This window comes from Castor canadensis, chromosome 1 (genome assembly GCF_047511655.1).
Source record: "Castor canadensis chromosome 1, mCasCan1.hap1v2, whole genome shotgun sequence".
NCBI lineage: Eukaryota > Metazoa > Chordata > Mammalia > Rodentia > Castoridae > Castor > Castor canadensis.
In genome coordinates, this window is record NC_133386.1 from 183,318,312 (window position 1) to 183,336,479 (window position 18,168).

The 18,168-nt window shown below is 37.9% G+C and overlaps 1 protein-coding gene across 6 annotated transcripts in view; it reads right to left on the reverse strand.

Moving 5' to 3' along the window:
• The window catches only part of Nup160 (nucleoporin 160), a 61,047-nt gene that overhangs the window by 19,487 nt on the left and 23,392 nt on the right, over window positions 1-18,168 (reverse strand). For 2 of the 6 annotated variants that reach the window (XM_020180040.2, XM_074045590.1), the window contains 13 exons: window positions 16,962-17,039; window positions 16,475-16,572; window positions 14,148-14,232; window positions 12,287-12,355; window positions 9,594-9,677; window positions 9,131-9,301; window positions 7,823-7,922; window positions 7,396-7,561; window positions 6,784-6,911; window positions 6,548-6,708; window positions 4,017-4,150; window positions 2,664-2,734; window positions 869-1,028 (listed from right to left, as the gene is read on the reverse strand). In XM_020180040.2, the coding sequence (XP_020035629.2) occupies window positions 869-1,028; window positions 2,664-2,734; window positions 4,017-4,150; window positions 6,548-6,708; window positions 6,784-6,911; window positions 7,396-7,561; window positions 7,823-7,922; window positions 9,131-9,301; window positions 9,594-9,677; window positions 12,287-12,355; window positions 14,148-14,232; window positions 16,475-16,572; window positions 16,962-17,039 (1,505 nt within the window). Of the gene's footprint in view, window positions 1-868; window positions 1,029-2,663; window positions 2,735-4,016; window positions 4,151-6,547; window positions 6,709-6,783; window positions 6,912-7,379; window positions 7,562-7,643; window positions 7,792-7,822; window positions 7,923-9,130; window positions 9,302-9,593; window positions 9,678-12,286; window positions 12,356-14,147; window positions 14,233-16,474; window positions 16,573-16,961; window positions 17,040-18,168 lie in introns of those variants that run through there. The other 4 variants (XM_074045604.1, XM_074045595.1, XM_074045601.1 and 1 more) reach the window with 4 other exon arrangements.

Sequence of the window (18,168 nt, forward strand, 5' to 3'; positions counted from 1 at the left end):
CCTCCTGAGCAGCGAGGATTACAGGTGTGAGCCACTGCTGCCCAGCTTTAACTCCACTTGGTATAATGTGGATCCGTAATGTTAGTACCAGTGGTTGCTGCCCAGTACCTAACATAGTGCCCAGCATATACAGTCACTTAATAAATATTTGCTGAGTAAATACCTTAGGAGAGATCCAGGTATGAAGTGTATGTGTACCAATAAAAAAATGCTCAACTCCTGAGCAAAAATATGAAGTAAGTCACGTACTGGTGGCTCGCACCTGTAATCCTAGCTACTCAAGAGGCAGAGATCAGAATTGTAGTTTGAGGCCATCCCAGGCAAACAGTTCACAGATCCTATCTTGAAAATACCCAACACAAGAAAGGGATGGTGGAGTGTTTCAAGTGATAGAGTGCCTGCCAGCAAGTATGAGGCCCTGAGTTCAAGCCCCAGTGTTGTAAGAAAAACGGAGCAAAATATAATAAAAAGTGGAGTATCTTAAAATAAATATTGTCATCTCTTGGTGGGGTGAGGGGAGGATAAGAACTCAAACTTATTAAGATCTTCGTTACAGTTAAGTGGAAGAGCACTTGCCTAGCATGTTTGAGGTCCTGGGTTTGATCCCCAGCACTACAAGAAAACCAAACCAGGGCAGGTGGAGTGGTTCAAGTGGTAGGGCACCTACCTAGCTGGCATGAGGCCCTGAAATCAAACCAGTAACACCAACAAACAAAAACAAAGAAACAAACCAACCAAAACAAAACCCAACCCAACCCAACCAACAAAAAACAAATGAATAAAAACTCTTTCACTACATAGGCAGAAAAAAAGCCTTATACTATCAGATAGAAGAGCACTTTTAAATGGCTTTTAGACAAAAGGATACAAAAGCTGTAATAAATAATTGGTAACTGCAGTAATCATTTCAGGCCAATTCAATCCAGTTTGGCTCAGAGGTGCCTTTGGTTGAGAGAAGAGATGAGATATAATGTGTTTTCTTGCAACTTCTTGGAAGAATAACTCCGTAAGTGTCTGAGGGCTAGATACTTAAAAAGAAGAAGTTACAGCAATCACAAACTGGTGATGGTAATATTGGCTTTTAACTAAGATTGTCTATAAGATCACTTTATGCTGATAATAAAGAACATTTACCATTCCAGTACAGAAAATCAATCATTAGTCAGAAGCCATATAAATAAAAGCAGCTTGTAAACTATGAAGTAGCATGCAAATGCTATGAAAAAGTCACTTAAATCAACACTGCAAGAATTTCACAGATCTCACTATACCTAAGTGCCTTCCTTAGGAACTCTTGACAATAAATAGTGCCAAGATTCTAAGTTATACAGTACAAAATAAATTCTCCAGAATAATGGCTTTCGAGACAGAGGCTCATTTGTTTTTCCTAAAAAATTGAGCATAATTTATTAACATTATTTGTATCAATATTTATAATAGCCACTGTGCTATTCTTTAATACACATTTTATTTGATCTTTTATACTACCAATTATGTTCAAGTCATAGAGGCAGAAATTGTCTGCCAGGCAAGACCCTAGACACTCCGTATGTACAACCCTTTATGGAAGGAACTGTTATCCTTATTTTCTTTGGAGAATGAGTTTCCCAAATGACAGAGATAGTTAAGAATCCAAGCTCTTTTCACAGCAACATGGTACTATCACTGCCAGGCTTGTGACTCAAATCTGGGTCTCTTGAAACATAACTTTTTAGATGCAAGTAAACAGAAAGAAGGGGTAAGAATTTGTCCTGAGCATAACTGTTCCAGTTTGAGGAGACATTTCCTACGCATTATCGATATTATATTACACAGAATCAGTATTATCCTCTCAACGTGTCACTGTGAAGTTAAATGACAAAGAGCTCTTTCTAGAAATTAGCCAATGTATGTTTTTGTTTGGTTTGTTTTTACAGTACTGGGGTTTGAACTTAGGGCCTACACCTTGAGCCACTCCACCAGCCCTTTTTTGTTATGGGATTTTTTTTTTTTTTTTTTGAGATAAGGTCTCCTGAACTATTTGCCCAGGCTGACTTTGAACCTCGATCTTCCTGATCTCTGCTTCCTGAGTAGTTTGGATTGTAGGCATGAGCCACAGCACCCGACAAGTCTGTTCTTTTTTAAATAGCATTTTGTTTCCTCATTCCTCCTTTTTTTGTTATTTTTAAAAAATTTTTATTATTCTTTATTAGTTGTACAGAGGGATTCATTGTGACATGTCTGCATCTCTGCATATGCTTACATTGTGCCTTGGTTAGGTTTGGAGAAGGCTCCTTTTAAATATTTGCTGATTAAGACAAAATTACAAACTTAAGAAGTTTGTCAATTTTTAAAAGATTTTGTTGAGTTAATCACTGGAGCACCAAACAAAATGGAAAAGTAGCAGTGGAAAAGCTTAGTTGGATTCTCAGAACAGGTTTCTCCTTGGTGGTCTTATTTATCTTCCTTAATATTTTTCTCATTTTTGCCATATATACCGTCCTATCACATCTTGACAGTCCCGTGGACACAAGCAGAGGTCACAGGCCACAGCTTGCTTATGCCCTCTTTCAGTGAAAGTAAAGAGCATGAACATCTCCACAGCAAAGGTGGCAAAGGGCACTTTAATAAATATACAGAGAATCCACAAATCAAAAGCAAGTTGGGCGCAGTCCACTCCTTACCTAACTTATTTGCCATTAAAGCACCAGAGTCTGTCAGTTCCAATACTGATAAGTGTTGAAGATTAGACTCCCTGTGAGAAAAGGGAAAGACAGCTTAATAAATTCTTCTATGATAAATAAGCATTAAGTCCACAGTCATTTTACTAAGAACACTGCCAACTTACTTAACAAGCTGCAGATAAAAGCTCCATTAAAAGAAAACTGGAAAACAACAGGATTTAGATGGTTGCTCATTATATGACTCAGCAACCCTTTAAAGAGGAGTCAGAGCAAACAGGATGGTTCATCTTACTGAAAAAGTGCTTCCTTTATATATAAAGAAGCTCTGGCACACACCTGTAATCCCACCAATTTAGCAGGCTGAGGTAGGAGGATTCCATGTTCAAGGTTAACCTGGGTTATATATAGAGACTCTGTCTCAAAACTACCAAAACCCCCACTCCCTTCCCAAAAAAGTTCAGCCATTTTTTCCCCCCAAGTACGGGGGCTTGAGCTTAGGCGGGTGTTCTACCACTTCAGACACACCTTGGGTCCTGTTCTTTTAGTTATTTTTCAGATACAGTCATGAGTTTTTGCCTGGGGTTGGCCTCACAGAGATCCTCCTACCTATTTTTCCCAGTAGCTGGGACCACGGAGGCATGCCATCAGACTTGACTCATTAAGATGGGGTCTCACTAACTTTTTGCCAAGTCTGGCCTTAAACCTCAATTCTCCAAATTCTACCTTCCAAGTCACCGGGATTATAGGTGTGTGTCACCACACACAGCTAGCCTACTTTTAATAACTTGCACAAGGTTTTTGTGTATGTTAACTTTCCCTTGGGCTTCATCTTATTATTTTGCCTTCAATATGATCTACCTTGCACTTGCCAGGCAGGTGCTGGCATGCCTCTAGTCCAATTCTCTGAATCTTTTTTTTTTGCAGTACTGGGGCTTGAACTTAGGGCCTACACCTTGCTACAACTTGAGCCACTCCACCATCCCCCTTTTTTTTGGTGTTAGGTATTTTTGAGATAAGGTATCTTGGACTATTTGCCCAGGCTGGCTTTGAACTGAGATCCTCCTTACCTCTGCCTCCTGAGTAGCTAGGATTACAGGTGTGAGTCACCAGCACCTGGCTAACTCTCTGAATCTTAAAAGCAAATTATTTTACAGTATAATTTTTTTTTTGTCCATACTAGCATTTGAATTTAGGGCTTGCACTTGCTCAGCTACATCCCCAGAATAATGTTCAAAAAAATTTTAAGGTCCTAGGCTTGATTTCTAATAACACACAAAAAAATTGTTTTAAAGACAACAGAAAAATAATTAAACTAAAAATTTACTTAAAAAATATTAGGATAACAAAACTCACAGTGTGTCAATTGGAACATCAGTTGCCAAACACTGACTTCCCCACCTGATGAGGTGGTAAGATAAGAGCAGGGGAGCTGTTCGATGTAGTAGGTCCTGCTGGGCTTGAAAAAGCTGACCTGCTCCTAAGATTACCTATACATGAAGGGTAAGATGGTAAGCAGTTAACTCTTAAGGTTTGGGTAGAGTAAAATAAACCACCATTTACAAATAGTAAAATAAACATAATATAAATAAATGCAATTATAATAAATATATTGTAAAAACAACATACCTATTACATTTTGGGGTAGCAAATAGCAAAACATCTTCCTAAACATTAACAGTCCCAAAACAATAAAACAGTTCTCCAAGTCATGGGAGCTAACAGTAAAAAGAAACTTTCATTAAATCCGTGGGTGTGGTGGTGCATGCTGCAATTCTCAAGCAGTCAAGATGCTGAGGCAGAGCCTGGTGCTGGTGGTTCACACCTGTACTCCTAACTACTTGGGAGACTGAGATCAGGAGGATAAGGGTTTAAGGCCAGCCTGGGCAAATAGTTTGAGAGATTTCATCTCCAAAATAACCAGAGAAAAATGGACTGGAGGTGTTGCTCAAATAGTAGAGGTCTGCTTTGCAAGCATAAAGTCCTGAGCTCAACCCTAGTCCCACCAGCTGAGGCAGGAAGTTTGAAGGTTCAAATTTAGTTTGAGCTGCAGAGAGAAGCGTCTGAAAAAAACCTGTGGGCTCAGAACTGCAGAAGAACAGGGAAATCTAAATTTTTCTCTGATGTTGCTTAAGTGATAGAGTGTTTGCCTAGCCTGCACAAGACTCTGGCTGGGTTCAACCCTCAAAAAACAAACAAAACCACTATTTGCTTAGACAAGGAATATACATAAAAATGTAAACAGTGGTTATTATTGGGTAGATTACAGATGAATTCTTTTGCTTACATATATTTTATAAACATTCTATAATGAACATCTATTATCTACTTCTGTTATTTTTAAAAGGCTAAGGTTATTATTTAAAACAAAAAAAAAAAACTCCTGAAGAAACTGAAGATTCCACAGATTGAAAAGAACTTATTAAGGGCTAATCCAAGTGACAGACTCTCAGGACAGGTTCCTAATTCTCCTTAGGGTTCTTAGATTATCTTCCTAAAAGCTGTTTCTAATTTTTGCCTGAAATTCTACCATTAGCAGTGTATTTGAGTTAACAGATTCTGTTTAAAAATATAAATACCTCTGGGTGTCCAATAGCTTTTTGGTTCTTTACACATTAGCATGAACTGGTTTAATCAGACTGGCAAATTTCTAACATGAAACATGCAGTATGTGGGATAATCAGGACTCTATGCTGGCAACAGTCTAGTAGTCTGAGAAGAATAGGATAGAAAAGGAAGCACAGATAGAGTTGGAAGAACCACAGAGACAAACTCTGCAACCTTAAAATTGGCTAAGTTCTGTCCTGTAGAAAGACAAAAATTCTTTGCCTTTGTTTTCCCCTGTCCTCAGCATTAAAGGGTATTCTGCTAGTAAACACAACGTAGTAGTAAGTGTTGGATGTGGTCTCTCATGCCTATAATCCCAGCCTTTGGGAAGTAGAGGCAGGAGGATTATGAGTGAGGCCAGCCTGGGCTATATATCCAGACTTTGTCTCAAACAAGACAGACAGACAGTTCTAATACTACTACATTTTATGAGGGCCAACCTGAGAAAGAAAATGTTGCACTACTATACAAACAAATGCTAATAGCAATCTGCTTCATATGTTTTTTTTTTTTTTTGAGGTACTAGAGTTTAAACTTGTGCTTGCTAGGCAAGCCCTCTACCACTTGAGCCATGCCCACCCTTTTGCTTTAGTTATTTTTCTTTTTTTTTTTGAGGGGGGGCTGGCTTTTGAACTTAGGGTCTCATACTTGGTAGGCACTTGAGTCACTCAGCCAGCCCTTTATTGTGTTGTTTTTGTGTGTGTGTGTATGTGTGTGTGGTACTGGGGTTTGAACTCAGGGCCTATACCTTGAGCCTCTCCACCGGCCCTTTTTTTGGGATGGGTATTTTCAAGATAGGATCTCTCGAACTATTTGCCTGGGCTGGCTTTGAACTTCGATCCTCCTGAGCTCTGCCTCCTGAATGGTTAGGATTATAGGCGTGAGTCATCAGCTGTGTTGGGTGTTTTTGAGACAGGGTCTCACAAACTGTTTTCCTGGCCTGGCCTTGAGATCCTGATCTCTTCCTCCCAAGTAGGTAGGATTACATACAGGTGTGAGCCACTGGTGCCTGTCTAGCTATTTCTTGAACAGGTTCTCATTTTTTGAGTAGCTAGGATTACAGGTGTTAAGCCATGCCCAGCCTTTATATATGTTCTTAATCTGTGATTTTAGGTTATGTTTATTCACACTTAACAAATATTTACAATCTCTAGTTAGGATAAGCATGGGGATAGAGCAGCAAACAAAGACAAGTCTCTGCTCTTAGAGCTGACATCCTGCTGTGTGCCTGTAGATCTGTATAAGGATTTTGTACAAGTTTTCCCTTAAGTAGTACTTACTGCATCCCCTAGTCTCATTAACAGCTGCTGTAAGATCAAGAGGTCTCGGCAGATCAGGAAGCGAGTATTGGCAATTTTATACACGCCTCTGCACACAATATGCCCTGCTGTGGTACTACCATAGAGCTGGGAAAGATTCATTCGAACATTCAAGGGGTGAGCTGTAATAAGAAAAACAGAGTTAAATTATACTGTTTTCTTTAAATCAAGGATGTTTTTATTATTTTGTCATTTACCTGGGTTGAATCCTTTTTCCATTTCCACTTCTGTTTCATAATCCATTTCCCGTATAAGAAGGCCAATGGCATGGACTGGGTTCTTAATCTCTTGCAGTTTACTACAAATATCTTCTGTCACATTTTCTCTGTAAGGTCAATTAGATAACTGCTATTACTACTGAGAATACATAAGATACACTCCATATAGCTACAAGCTAAATATTCCATGAAACAGAAACCAGCCTTATAATAAAAGAGTGGAGATAATCATTTTGGCACACAAGATACTTTCACTCCACATAACAAATTTCTCACCTTTTCAAAAACAACAAAGTGAACATGAGGAATACACTTATTTTTTTTTCACAATATGCAGCTCAGGTAAGAAGTGAACAGATGAATCATATTTTATGAGTCTGTTTCTTGATATAAGGTCATATGCTATACATCAGATCCTGGGTTCAATCCCAGGCAACACACACCTGAAAGACCTACTCAGAATCAAGGGAAATCACTTTAACTTTAAGCCATACTTTGTACATACTTGAACATACATTAAAAACCTGACTTTGGCACTAAAAATTTCTAAATTTCCATTAGGAAATGCACTTTACCCTAAATTCTCCTTACACATCAATAGTGATCAAATCTTCCAGAATCTGTTCTGCAGCCTTTTCTGGAGACTGTAGGTTGTAACAACTCACTTCCATCATAGCTGACATATCCATAGTTACTGACTCTCCAATCAGTCGGAGGCATTTTATAAGACAAATGACATCCCGAGCAACATCCACATCTATGAGTAAGAGAAAGTTAACATTTGTGTCTCAAGCCAGGGAAGATCTATCTATTAATATATTAAAATAAATATTAAATACCAAGGAATCTGAGGTCCTGAGATGTTCAGACTTTTTCAGTTTTCCTTAAAATATCAATAGTGAGGTAAACTGTCCAGGACAGGTCACAGTGGCAATCAATTATTTCTGCATTCATTTGAAATAAATCATAGGATTCATGTAGGGAGGGGATTAAATTCAGATAAAATTATTATTATTACCATCAGATATAGTTGTCTCATCCTCTGTCAAAAGGTTCTCATCAGGCAGGAGATATAAATGATCCACTAGGGAGGAGGGCACCAGGAAAGACAGGTACCCCTGGAAATACAATTCTTTCAGTTATATTTTTTTTCAGTGAAATTTTAAATGTATAAAACAACTGATAGCCCACAAAGCATCATTTTGAATAAATCATGTTATACTTGATATGTATTTACAATTTTATCTGCCAACTTAAAAAAAGCTGAAAGAGGTTGGGATGTAGCTCAGTCTTAAGATGCTTGCCTAGTATGTTTGAGGTTCTGGGTCTGATCCCCAGCACCACAAAAATAAAAAATAAAAAGGAAAGAATTGAGGGGGGAAGGAGAGAGAAAAAGAGAGAGAAAGAGAATGAATGAATGAGTGAGAATGAGAATGAATCATGAGGAAACGCCAGACAAACTCAAGTTGAGGGACATCATGAAATAGGTGTATTTGGGCTGGTGCAGTGGCTCAAGTGGTAAAGCACCTGCCTGCCAAGTATGAGGCCCTACGTTCAAATCCCAGTACTACAGAAAAGGAAAAAAAAAAAAGAAAAACCAAAACATTTGTAATCTTCAAAGAATGTCATGGTCATGAAAGAAAAACAAAGGCTGATAAGTAAGATTATGTTAAAGAAACACAACTATGTTTTTGGACTGACTCTTGGATCAGGAATTAAAATTATGAGCACAATTGGCACAATGTGAATATAAACTGCCTAATATTTTATCAATACCAAATTGCCTAATTCTTAAATTGTTCTGTGATTACTTGAGATAATATCCTTGTTCTCCAATACACACTGAAATCTTTAAGGATAAAGGGGCACGATGTCTACATCTCTGGAATGGTTCAGAAAGAAAAACTATATTTACAGGATGAAGAAAAGTAAAGGGGTGGGGTGTAGCTCAGTGGTATTGTGTATACTTCTTAGCATGATCAAGATCCTGGATTCAATCCCCGGCAACAAAAAATAAATGAATAAATAGCAAATGGAAGCTAACAAATGATGAATCTGCATGAAGTGTATACAGAAATTCTTTTGTGTAATTTCTGTAACTCTTACATTACATAGTTTAAAATTACTTCAATATAAAAGTAAACAAAATAAAATCTAAGAAGTATAGGTAATATAGAAGACTATTAAATACAAATGATTTACTCTTTTAGTGAAATAATTAAAAGTACAAACTTCTAAAAACTAGCTACAACATCTACCACACTAACATTCTGAAGGCCCAGTGAACTGCCTGGAAGAATACTTCTGCACACTCTAATTCCCTTACTTTCTTCAGCAGGCACACCATGTTTGTGTGGGGATTCAAATGTAAGGCGAGAGGATGGGAAAGGGCTTCTTGATACTGAAGAGAACAGGCATAGAACTTGCACCAGAACTCCTGTTGTAAACTTCGAAACTCCTCCTGGGAGAATTCATATTCTGTTACACTTCCTTGGAGCTGGCAAAGAAGGAGATAAAGGAAATTAAACTCCCAGGACCATTTGGAACCTTGCTCCACAAAAAAACATAAGTGTCCAACATGATTTTACTTGCTACAGCCTAATGAAGATTCCTTATGCATTGTAATGCCATGGATTATACTACTGCATATCTAATTCTCTAATTCAAGGTTTAAACATTTATACTTTCAAATAACAAGTTCACATGAACAATTATAACAATTCCTCAGTATTAATCTGCCCTGTATCAAGAAGGAAGAAATTATCATTCTTTCTCTACCCAAACCTCACCTCACTTTCAACAGCTAAAGTAACTTCTTTCTTTAGTTCACGCCACGAAAGATCCAAATTCCTCTCAGTTCCTCTGCAGAAAATCTAAATTTAAAAGAGATACTTAAGAGTATTATATAAGATCCAAAACTGCATGAGACATATTCTAGTTTAGAAGGCAACAAGGCAATGTACAACTACATAATAGAGACTGGACATGCCTGGAATACCTCTCACCTAGTAATACCGTGCAAATAATATCTGAAAGACATCAGGGCAATTTTGAAATAGTTTCTAACAGAATAAACTTCAGAAATCTTTGAATATGGGAGAATTATAATAGAGTGCATTTAGATCAAAAAGCAAAATAATTGCTATTGCACACCACAAAGGATGTAAATGATGTCAAACACACATCCTAAGACTGGCATAAGGAAAGCTGGAATAGTGATGGGGGTGGGTCACTCTACTGGGAATGATTTTTCTAAAGAAAAGTATTTGAGGCCAGGTGCCAGTGGCTCGTGCCTGTAATCTTAGCTACTCAGGAGGTAGAGATCAAGATGATCATGGTTCAAGGCCAGCTTGGGCAAAAAGCGAGGCCCTATCTCAAAAATACCCAATACATGGGAGGGCAGAGTGAATGCAGGAGATGAAGGTGAGGGATATGGTTGATGGGCTTCATGAACATATACAAAATAGAACAGTGAAACCTCTTGCAATTGCTTTCAGTGGAGTGGAGAGGGAACTGAGGAGGGGAGGGGGGAGCCATCTAACCAATGTTTGATGTAAGTGTATTGAGAACTGTCACAAAAAATCCCCCCATGTACAATGAATAATCTGAAGAAAAAAGAAAAAAAAATACCCAACACAGAAAAAGGGCTGGTGGAGTGGCTCAAGTGGTTGAGTGCCTGCCTAGCAAGGATGAAGCCCCGAGTTCAAAACCCAGTACTGTCAAAAAAAAAAAAAGTGTTTGACAAATGCTTTAAGAATGATTTAAGCTCATGCTTCAAGAATGATTTAAGCTCATGCTTCTAATCCTAGCTAGCTACTCAGGAGGCAGAGATCAAGAAGATCGAGGTTAAAAGCCAGCACGAGCAAATAATTCTTGAGACCCTCTCTTGAAAGACTCAACACAAAAAAGGACTGGTTGAGCGGCTCAAGGTGTAGGCTCTTAGTTCAATCCCCAGCACTGCAAAAAAGGAAAAAAAAAATTTAATATCTTGCTAGCCACGGTAGCTCACATCTGAAATCCTAGGTAGTATGACTAGGCTGAGATCGGGAGGATCATGGTTTGTGGCCAGCCCAGGCAAAAAGCTCATGAGATCCCACCTCAACCAATAGCTGGGTGTGGTGGTGCACGCCTGTCATTCCAGCTCATGGGAAGCATAAATAGGATAGCCGTCCAGGCCAGCTGGGCATAAACCTAAAGACTCTATCTCAAAAATAACCAAAGCAGAAAGGGCTAGGGGCGTGGCTCAGATGGTGGAGCACCTGCTTAGCAAGTGTCAGGCCTGAGTTCAAATCACAGTATCCTCTCCACGCCCCCCTCCCAAAAAAAGAGAAACTGTATTTAGTCTGAAGGAAGACAACATGGCAAGGTTCTTAAAATACCTAATGAGTGGCTTATAGAAGAGAAACATGTTCTATGAGTTTCCAAAAGAAAAAAGCCACCAAACTTGGTGCCGTGGCTCATGCACAGAGCTCACACTTATAATCCTAGCTACTAAGGATGCAGAAATCAGGAGGCTGATTTGAAGCCAGCTTGGACAAATAGTTCATGAGATCCTATCTCAAGTGGTAACAGCACCTGCCTAGCAAGTGTGAGTCCCTGAGTTGAAACCCCAGCCCCCACCAAAAAAAAAAAGAAGCAGCCACCAAAAGGATAGAGGTTAAATTCAATCCATTATCAGAAAGATAGGCAACACAGTTGGGGAACAGTAAGACAATTAGAAGTTGAACAACTGTCTAGCAGAGAAGCCTGGGAAGGTATTTCTGCTTTGTGTAGAAAGTCAGGTTAGGAGATGCTAAGGCATCTTTCAGTCCTATATATGATTATTTTATATTCACAAGGCTAAGTGACAACTTAAGGAAGCCTATATAACTTTAAAGAATGTTTTTGTAAAGCATTAAGCAGCTCTTAAGTCATATAACTTTGAAGCAAACAAAAAAAAATTTTTTTTGAGACAGGATTTCACTATCTAGGTTGGCCTTGAACTCACTCTATAGCCCAGGCTGGCCACAAACTCTCAATCTTCTTGTTCTGTTTTAGCCTCCTGAGTGTCTGCATTACAGGCATGTACCACCAGACTCAGCTAGAATCCAAAGTATTTTGAGCCTTCTTGATCCTGAACCAACTTAGACCTCACTGTATTAACAAAAGGGCAAAAAGAGAATATAATCAAAACTAGGCAAAAAATAATTTAAGTTTCTTTCATATACAGAGATTATATGCAGTGTGAGAGGGTCTCTTTTTATAATAGTGTAGGCATAAGTATCTCTTTTGACCTCTGGTATGCTTTGCTAATTAGGAAAGTGCCTTCCACCCCATCTCTTAGCCAGGAGTCTTATTTAATAGAAAGAACATTAAAACAAATCACAATAGTATTTACAAGCAAAAGCATGTCTAATATATTTAAAACAAAAAGAGTGACTATTAACTATATGACACAGTAATAAAAATGGAAGTCTTAAGTAAACACTAAATGTTTTCTTACCTGTAAAGCTTTACATAAAGCTGCATTTATGAATCGTCCTGGTGTAAAAAGACTCTGCAAATATATCTCCTATTAGAACATTAAAACAAAAGTTAGTATTCTGAAAAAAAGATAAAAGTTGGGAAAAATTTGAAGGAAGAATTCAACACAGCAACACCAAAGTTTGCACTTTTATTATAATACACAGACATTCTGTCCCTACACATTTGAGCAACAAGCAGTAGTGCAGTTAAGTATTTTCACATTGAAAGTGAAGACTGTGATGTTTTGGTGTCAACCTAATGTACCATATTGAAAATGTATGCCGTCATGTAGCACTTTACTGGGTTACACTGGAAAACAAGGCCTGTCAGGTGCCAATCTTAAATGGAAGAGATGAATCCAGTTTACTGGTGATACATATTGGTAGGAGAACAATTGAACTAAGTTGATTTCTATACCATCTACAATCATATTTACTTTATGGCTCACATATAAAAGAAACCAATAATAGGCATTATATGTAAATAAACCAAACTGCAAAAAGCTCTCACAAGTGAGAATAAATAAAATAAAATGGAAAAATTTCATATTGCCTAATTATTTTGACCAAGTCTCATAAACCAGATTTGCTCCTAAGTAGCAAATCTGACTGAACTTCACTCAAGCTTTTCCTTCTACTGAGCTTCTGGTAGATGATAAAATTACCAAAATGAAGGAGGAAAATAAGGATATTAATGATTAGCATATGATTTTGGCAAAAGCAACTGCCAGTAGTTGTTAACTGGAATAATCAATAACCACTACCAATAAACTTCATATTAGAAACCTTAGTAATATTCAATTTCAGGTATTTAAAGTGAGGCTTTCCCTCCTGCAAATAGTCATCATTTCAGAACCAGAGCCCATCAACCTTAATCTCATTTTAACATGAAGGCATCCACTGAGAGCTTTTTCTTTCATTTATCCTGAGGGTGTCCCTGAAAAATGGGTACAGTGGCTTGCTGTGCTCTATACTACATTTCCTTTTCAAATTATTTTCTTCATACCATATACCTCTGTTAGAATATTTCTAAAAAAATTTGAGATGGAAATGCTAATTAACTTGATTTGATCATTACACATTGTATCACATATGATTATACTCTATCCCACAAATATATACAATTATTATGTGGATTTAAAAAGCCTAGCAAGCATGAAGCTCTGAGATCAAGTCCCAGTGCTGCCAAAAAAAATTAAAAATAAAAAAATTACCAAAATTAAAAAATTATCTTACTTCTAATTTATGTGCATGTACCAACACAAATAATGTAGTGGCACCTAGCATTTGTCTCTGCCCAGAATCTATTCCCTTATTTTATTAACAAGTTCCTTATTGTTCTTTGGGGAACCATTTCTCCCCTACTCATATTCAGCAGACTTCACCAGTTCTATAATAGCAAAGCCCAGGCTGGACTTTTGTCCCAGGTAAGGCCAGAACATTCTACTGCTTCTGATCATAATGGCCACATTAGGAATTAGCACCTGACTCAAGTCAGGCCAGTGATGTTACTCAAGGACACAGGACTGAGGTTCTGCTCTCTTTCTTCCAAGGCTGCTAAGTTCACAGAATACAAGCTCACAGGGGACAAGGCCTGCTTGAGAAAAAGCCCAACAAGGAGGAAGCAGAATCGAGAAAAGGGAGAGATCAACCCCTGAAGGCACTGTTCCAGCCCTGGCTAAAACTAGGTGTACTTTTCAGCTGTAGAAGTCAATGCATTCTCCTTTTGGCTTCAGTTAGTTCAAGTCACCCGCTTAAAGAGTTGTGACTAATTGAATTGGTTCTTCTTGCAATAAGAAGAGTAGATCATCTCCTTATTAACACTTTAGCATTGCTTACTCTGGGGTCTTGATCATCTCGGATGACAATCTCTTCCTCAGGCAGAGACTGAATAAAAACTGGATTCCACTGACCTGCAATATTACTACAGAAAAAAAAAGTTCAACAATTTACATAAAAATGAAACTTATGTTGTTGGCAGTATCTGGGCAGGGAGAACCTCATTGCTGAACCCTTGCAACCAACCACTGCTTGATCAATTCTATTATCAGCAGAGTGTAGTTTTTATAGATATGTCCTTACCAACTTTTAACAGGCACCTAACTGAAATTACAACTTGAGGCACAAATCTATAAATAACAGCCAATATTTATTCTGCATTTACTCTTTACTAGATATTATGCAAGGTGCAGCTATAGCTATTACTTATGCATGCCTTATAATTCTTTGAAGAATATATTACACCCATTTTCCAGATTTGAAAAACGAAGCTTAGGTATGTCACAGCCAATAATAAAGAATCCATGCCTGTTTCAACTCCAGAGATGTGTGTACCTTTTGACACTGCTTGAATGCCATCTTGTCCTTTTATATGTTCTGAGGGCTAGCTTGGGATCAAATCAGAGCACTCCTAGAATTTACCCTACAGTCTAAGTGTTGAAGGGTTTAATTAGTTCAATAGTTCTCAAGCTGTGTTCTAGGGAATCTTCCAAGAGTGTTTACATAAGTTCTTGCTTTAAGCCAGGTATGATGGTGCAGGCCAGTAATCCTAGCACTCAAGAAGCTGAGGTAGGAGGATCAGGAGTTTGAGGCCAGCTGAGGCTACACAGCAAGGCCCTGTCTCAAAAAAAATGTTTACTTCAAAATTGTTTGTGAAAATGTATCTGTAGGAGCTGGGGATATAGCTCAGTGGTAGAGCACAAACCCCATGAGGGCCTGGGTTTGATCCTAAACACTGCAAATATATTAAATAAGGGTGGGAGAGGGAGGGTACGGGGGTGGGTAGAGGGGAGAAATAGCCCAAACAATGTATGCACATATGAATAAACGAATAAAAACAACAACAAAAAACATTAAACTTTTTTTGGTGATGCTGGAATTTAAAATCAAGGTCTTGCACTTGCTAGGCAAGCGCTCTATCACTTAAGGCACACCTCCTAGCCCTTTATTTTTTAAGACCAGGTCTTATGCTTTTTTTGGGGGCTGATCCTCCTACCTATGCCTCCCATTCAGTTTAGGTTACAAACCACCTCACCCAGTTTATTTACTGAGATGGGGGTTTTCCTAACTTTTATGCCCAGGTGGCCTCGAACCATGATCCTCCTGATCTCTGCCTCCCAAGTAGCTGGGATCACAGATGTTCACCAACACGCCCAGTAAAAAAGCATTTTTAACCACTGTAAAGTTTTAAACTAATATCATGTACATTTAAAATATTAGATGCTAAATAAATCTAATGCTCAAGATTATTAACATGTTAACTTGTATAATTTTTTTTTTTTTGTGGTCATGAGGGATCAAACCTAGGGCCCTGTGCATGGTAGACAAATGCTCCGCTACTGAGCTATATTCCCAGCCTGTAATTTTATGCTCATGAAATACTAGTTTTGCTTTATATGCTGGAATTTACTTTCATCTGAAAAATAAAAAATGAGTTTGAGAAGCACTATACTCAACTAATCTATTTCTCCTTTCATGATGAGGAAACAGAACACAAAGGAGCTACAGTGTTTGGTAAGTTGTGGGTATTAGGGATAGTTTTTGCTTAGAAATAAACTTTCAGCTGGGCACCAGTGGCTCACGCCTGTATTCTTAGCTACTCAGGAGGCAGAGATCAGGAGGATCACAGTTCAAAGAGGGCCAACAGTTTTCAAGACTCTATCTCTATCCCCAAAAAAGGGCTGGCAGAGTGGCTCAAGTGGTAGAGCACCTGCCAAGAAAGTGCAAGGCCCCGAGTTCAAACCCCAGTACTGCCACAAAAAAAAAAAAAAAGTAAACGTCCAGGTTATAAATATTTTGGTTATGTGCTACCTCTCCTAAGAAAAATGGTTATTTTCTTATCTTAGTCTGATCCTAAGGATCCTTACTTTCTCCTAAAACCAAAAGGCAACAATCAAAATAACACAAAATGCGAAAGAAGGTACTTCAGAAAATACTAAAAACAGACAACCCATGTTAGAATTCTTTAAATGAAAAATTCTTGACTTGGCTCTACAGAAAAAGCTCTGTTGTGGGCTGGGGGTGACTCAAGTGGCAGAGTGTCTGCCTAGCAAGCATGAGGCCCCAAGTTCCAACCCCAGTGCCACCACCACCACCACCAAAAAAAAAAAAAAAAAAAGCTCTGTTGTTTGGGGTGAAGCAGGATGACAGAATTAAGTAACCCATACTGTTCAAAGTTGATGTATTTCACAATTGTTTGGTTCTCAGCATCATGCCACAGGGCCCAGACATCTGTGGAGGTTAAGGCAAAATCTATCAATGTCTCCTGGAAAGAAATGGAGAAAAAGAGTAAAAATAAGAAAAGGCAGTAGTTCATGGTGACCTAAATTTGTGTTACAGGAGAGGTAAACGCATAATGACAAAACATGGGGGAGTTTCATATGAACTTGATAAAACTCAAATGAAATTATTTCCGTATGTCATGAAGTATTCAATTTTAAGACTACAATCCTGTTATGGGTGGGTCAGCCAACATTTTTGTTTGACATGAGGTGTTGCTAGGTTGCTCAAGTTAGTCTGGAACTCCTGAGCTCAAGCGATTCTCTGTCCTAGCTGCCAAAGTAAACGGGATGAGAGGTCCACAGTACTTTATCTGGCTAGAGGCAATACATCTTTATTGTGTTTGTGTGATATGCAAAAGATGATTCAACCAACCTGAGAAGTGAAGAGTGAGGAAATGTGATCTAGACTGTAGCGGTTATTCTCAGTGGTCACCAACTGGAAAATGCAGAACTGTTAAAACACAAGGTGATAAGTTTATTACTTGAAATTATCGATATGTTGCTTTTCTAAGCAAGGGTTATAATACTGTTCAGAAACCTTTTTTTAAAAATTGTGGTAAAATACATATAAAGATTTTATCATAAACATTAAGCATATGGTTTAATAGTGTTAAATACATTCCTGTTGTTTTGTAACCCATCTCCAGAACACCGTTCATCTGGGAAAATTGAACTTTTATACCCATTAAACAACTCCTCCCATTTCCTTCTGTCCCCAGCCCCCAGCAACTACCATCTTTCTGATTCTATGAATACAACTACTTTAGATACCTCACAATCATTTTTGAGACTGGCTTATTTCACTTAGCACAATGTCCTCAAAGTTCATCCAAGTTGTAGAAAGTGGTAGAATTTCTTTCCTTTTTAAAGCTGAGTAACACTCCATTGTATGCATATAGTACATTTTGTTTACCTGTCCATCCAGTGCTGGACACTTGGGTTGACTCCACCTTTTGGCTACCATGAATAATGCTGCTGTGCATATGGTTATATAAACAATCTCTTTAAGATCCTGTTTTCACTTCTACTGGGAATGTGTGTGTGTGTACCTATATATCTAGATACATACCTATATATCCCCCCCATATATATATATATATAAACATATATATATATATGTGTGTGTGTGTATACACGGGGAATTATATATATATATAATTAATATATATAAATATATATATATATATTATATATATAATTAATTATATATATATACGGGGAATTACTGGGTCATATAGTAATTCTATGTTTAGGTTTTTTTTTTTTTCTTGAGGAACTGCCATACAATTTTCCACAGTGGCTATAACATGTCCCATCAGCAAAGTATAAAGTTTTAATTTCTCTATACCCTTGGCAACAATTTTTTGTTTGTTTTCATAGTAGCCATCTTAGGGTAAATTATCTTATGGGTATGCTATCTTATGGTAAGAAACTTATTTTTAAGCCTATACTTCTACCAAAGTACAAGACAGAATGATCATTCACACAATATAAATAAAAACCACTTGGTTAATCTTTATCAAAAAATCCTAGGACTGAGGTGTGGTGTGGTGTGTACATGTGCATTACACACCCATGTG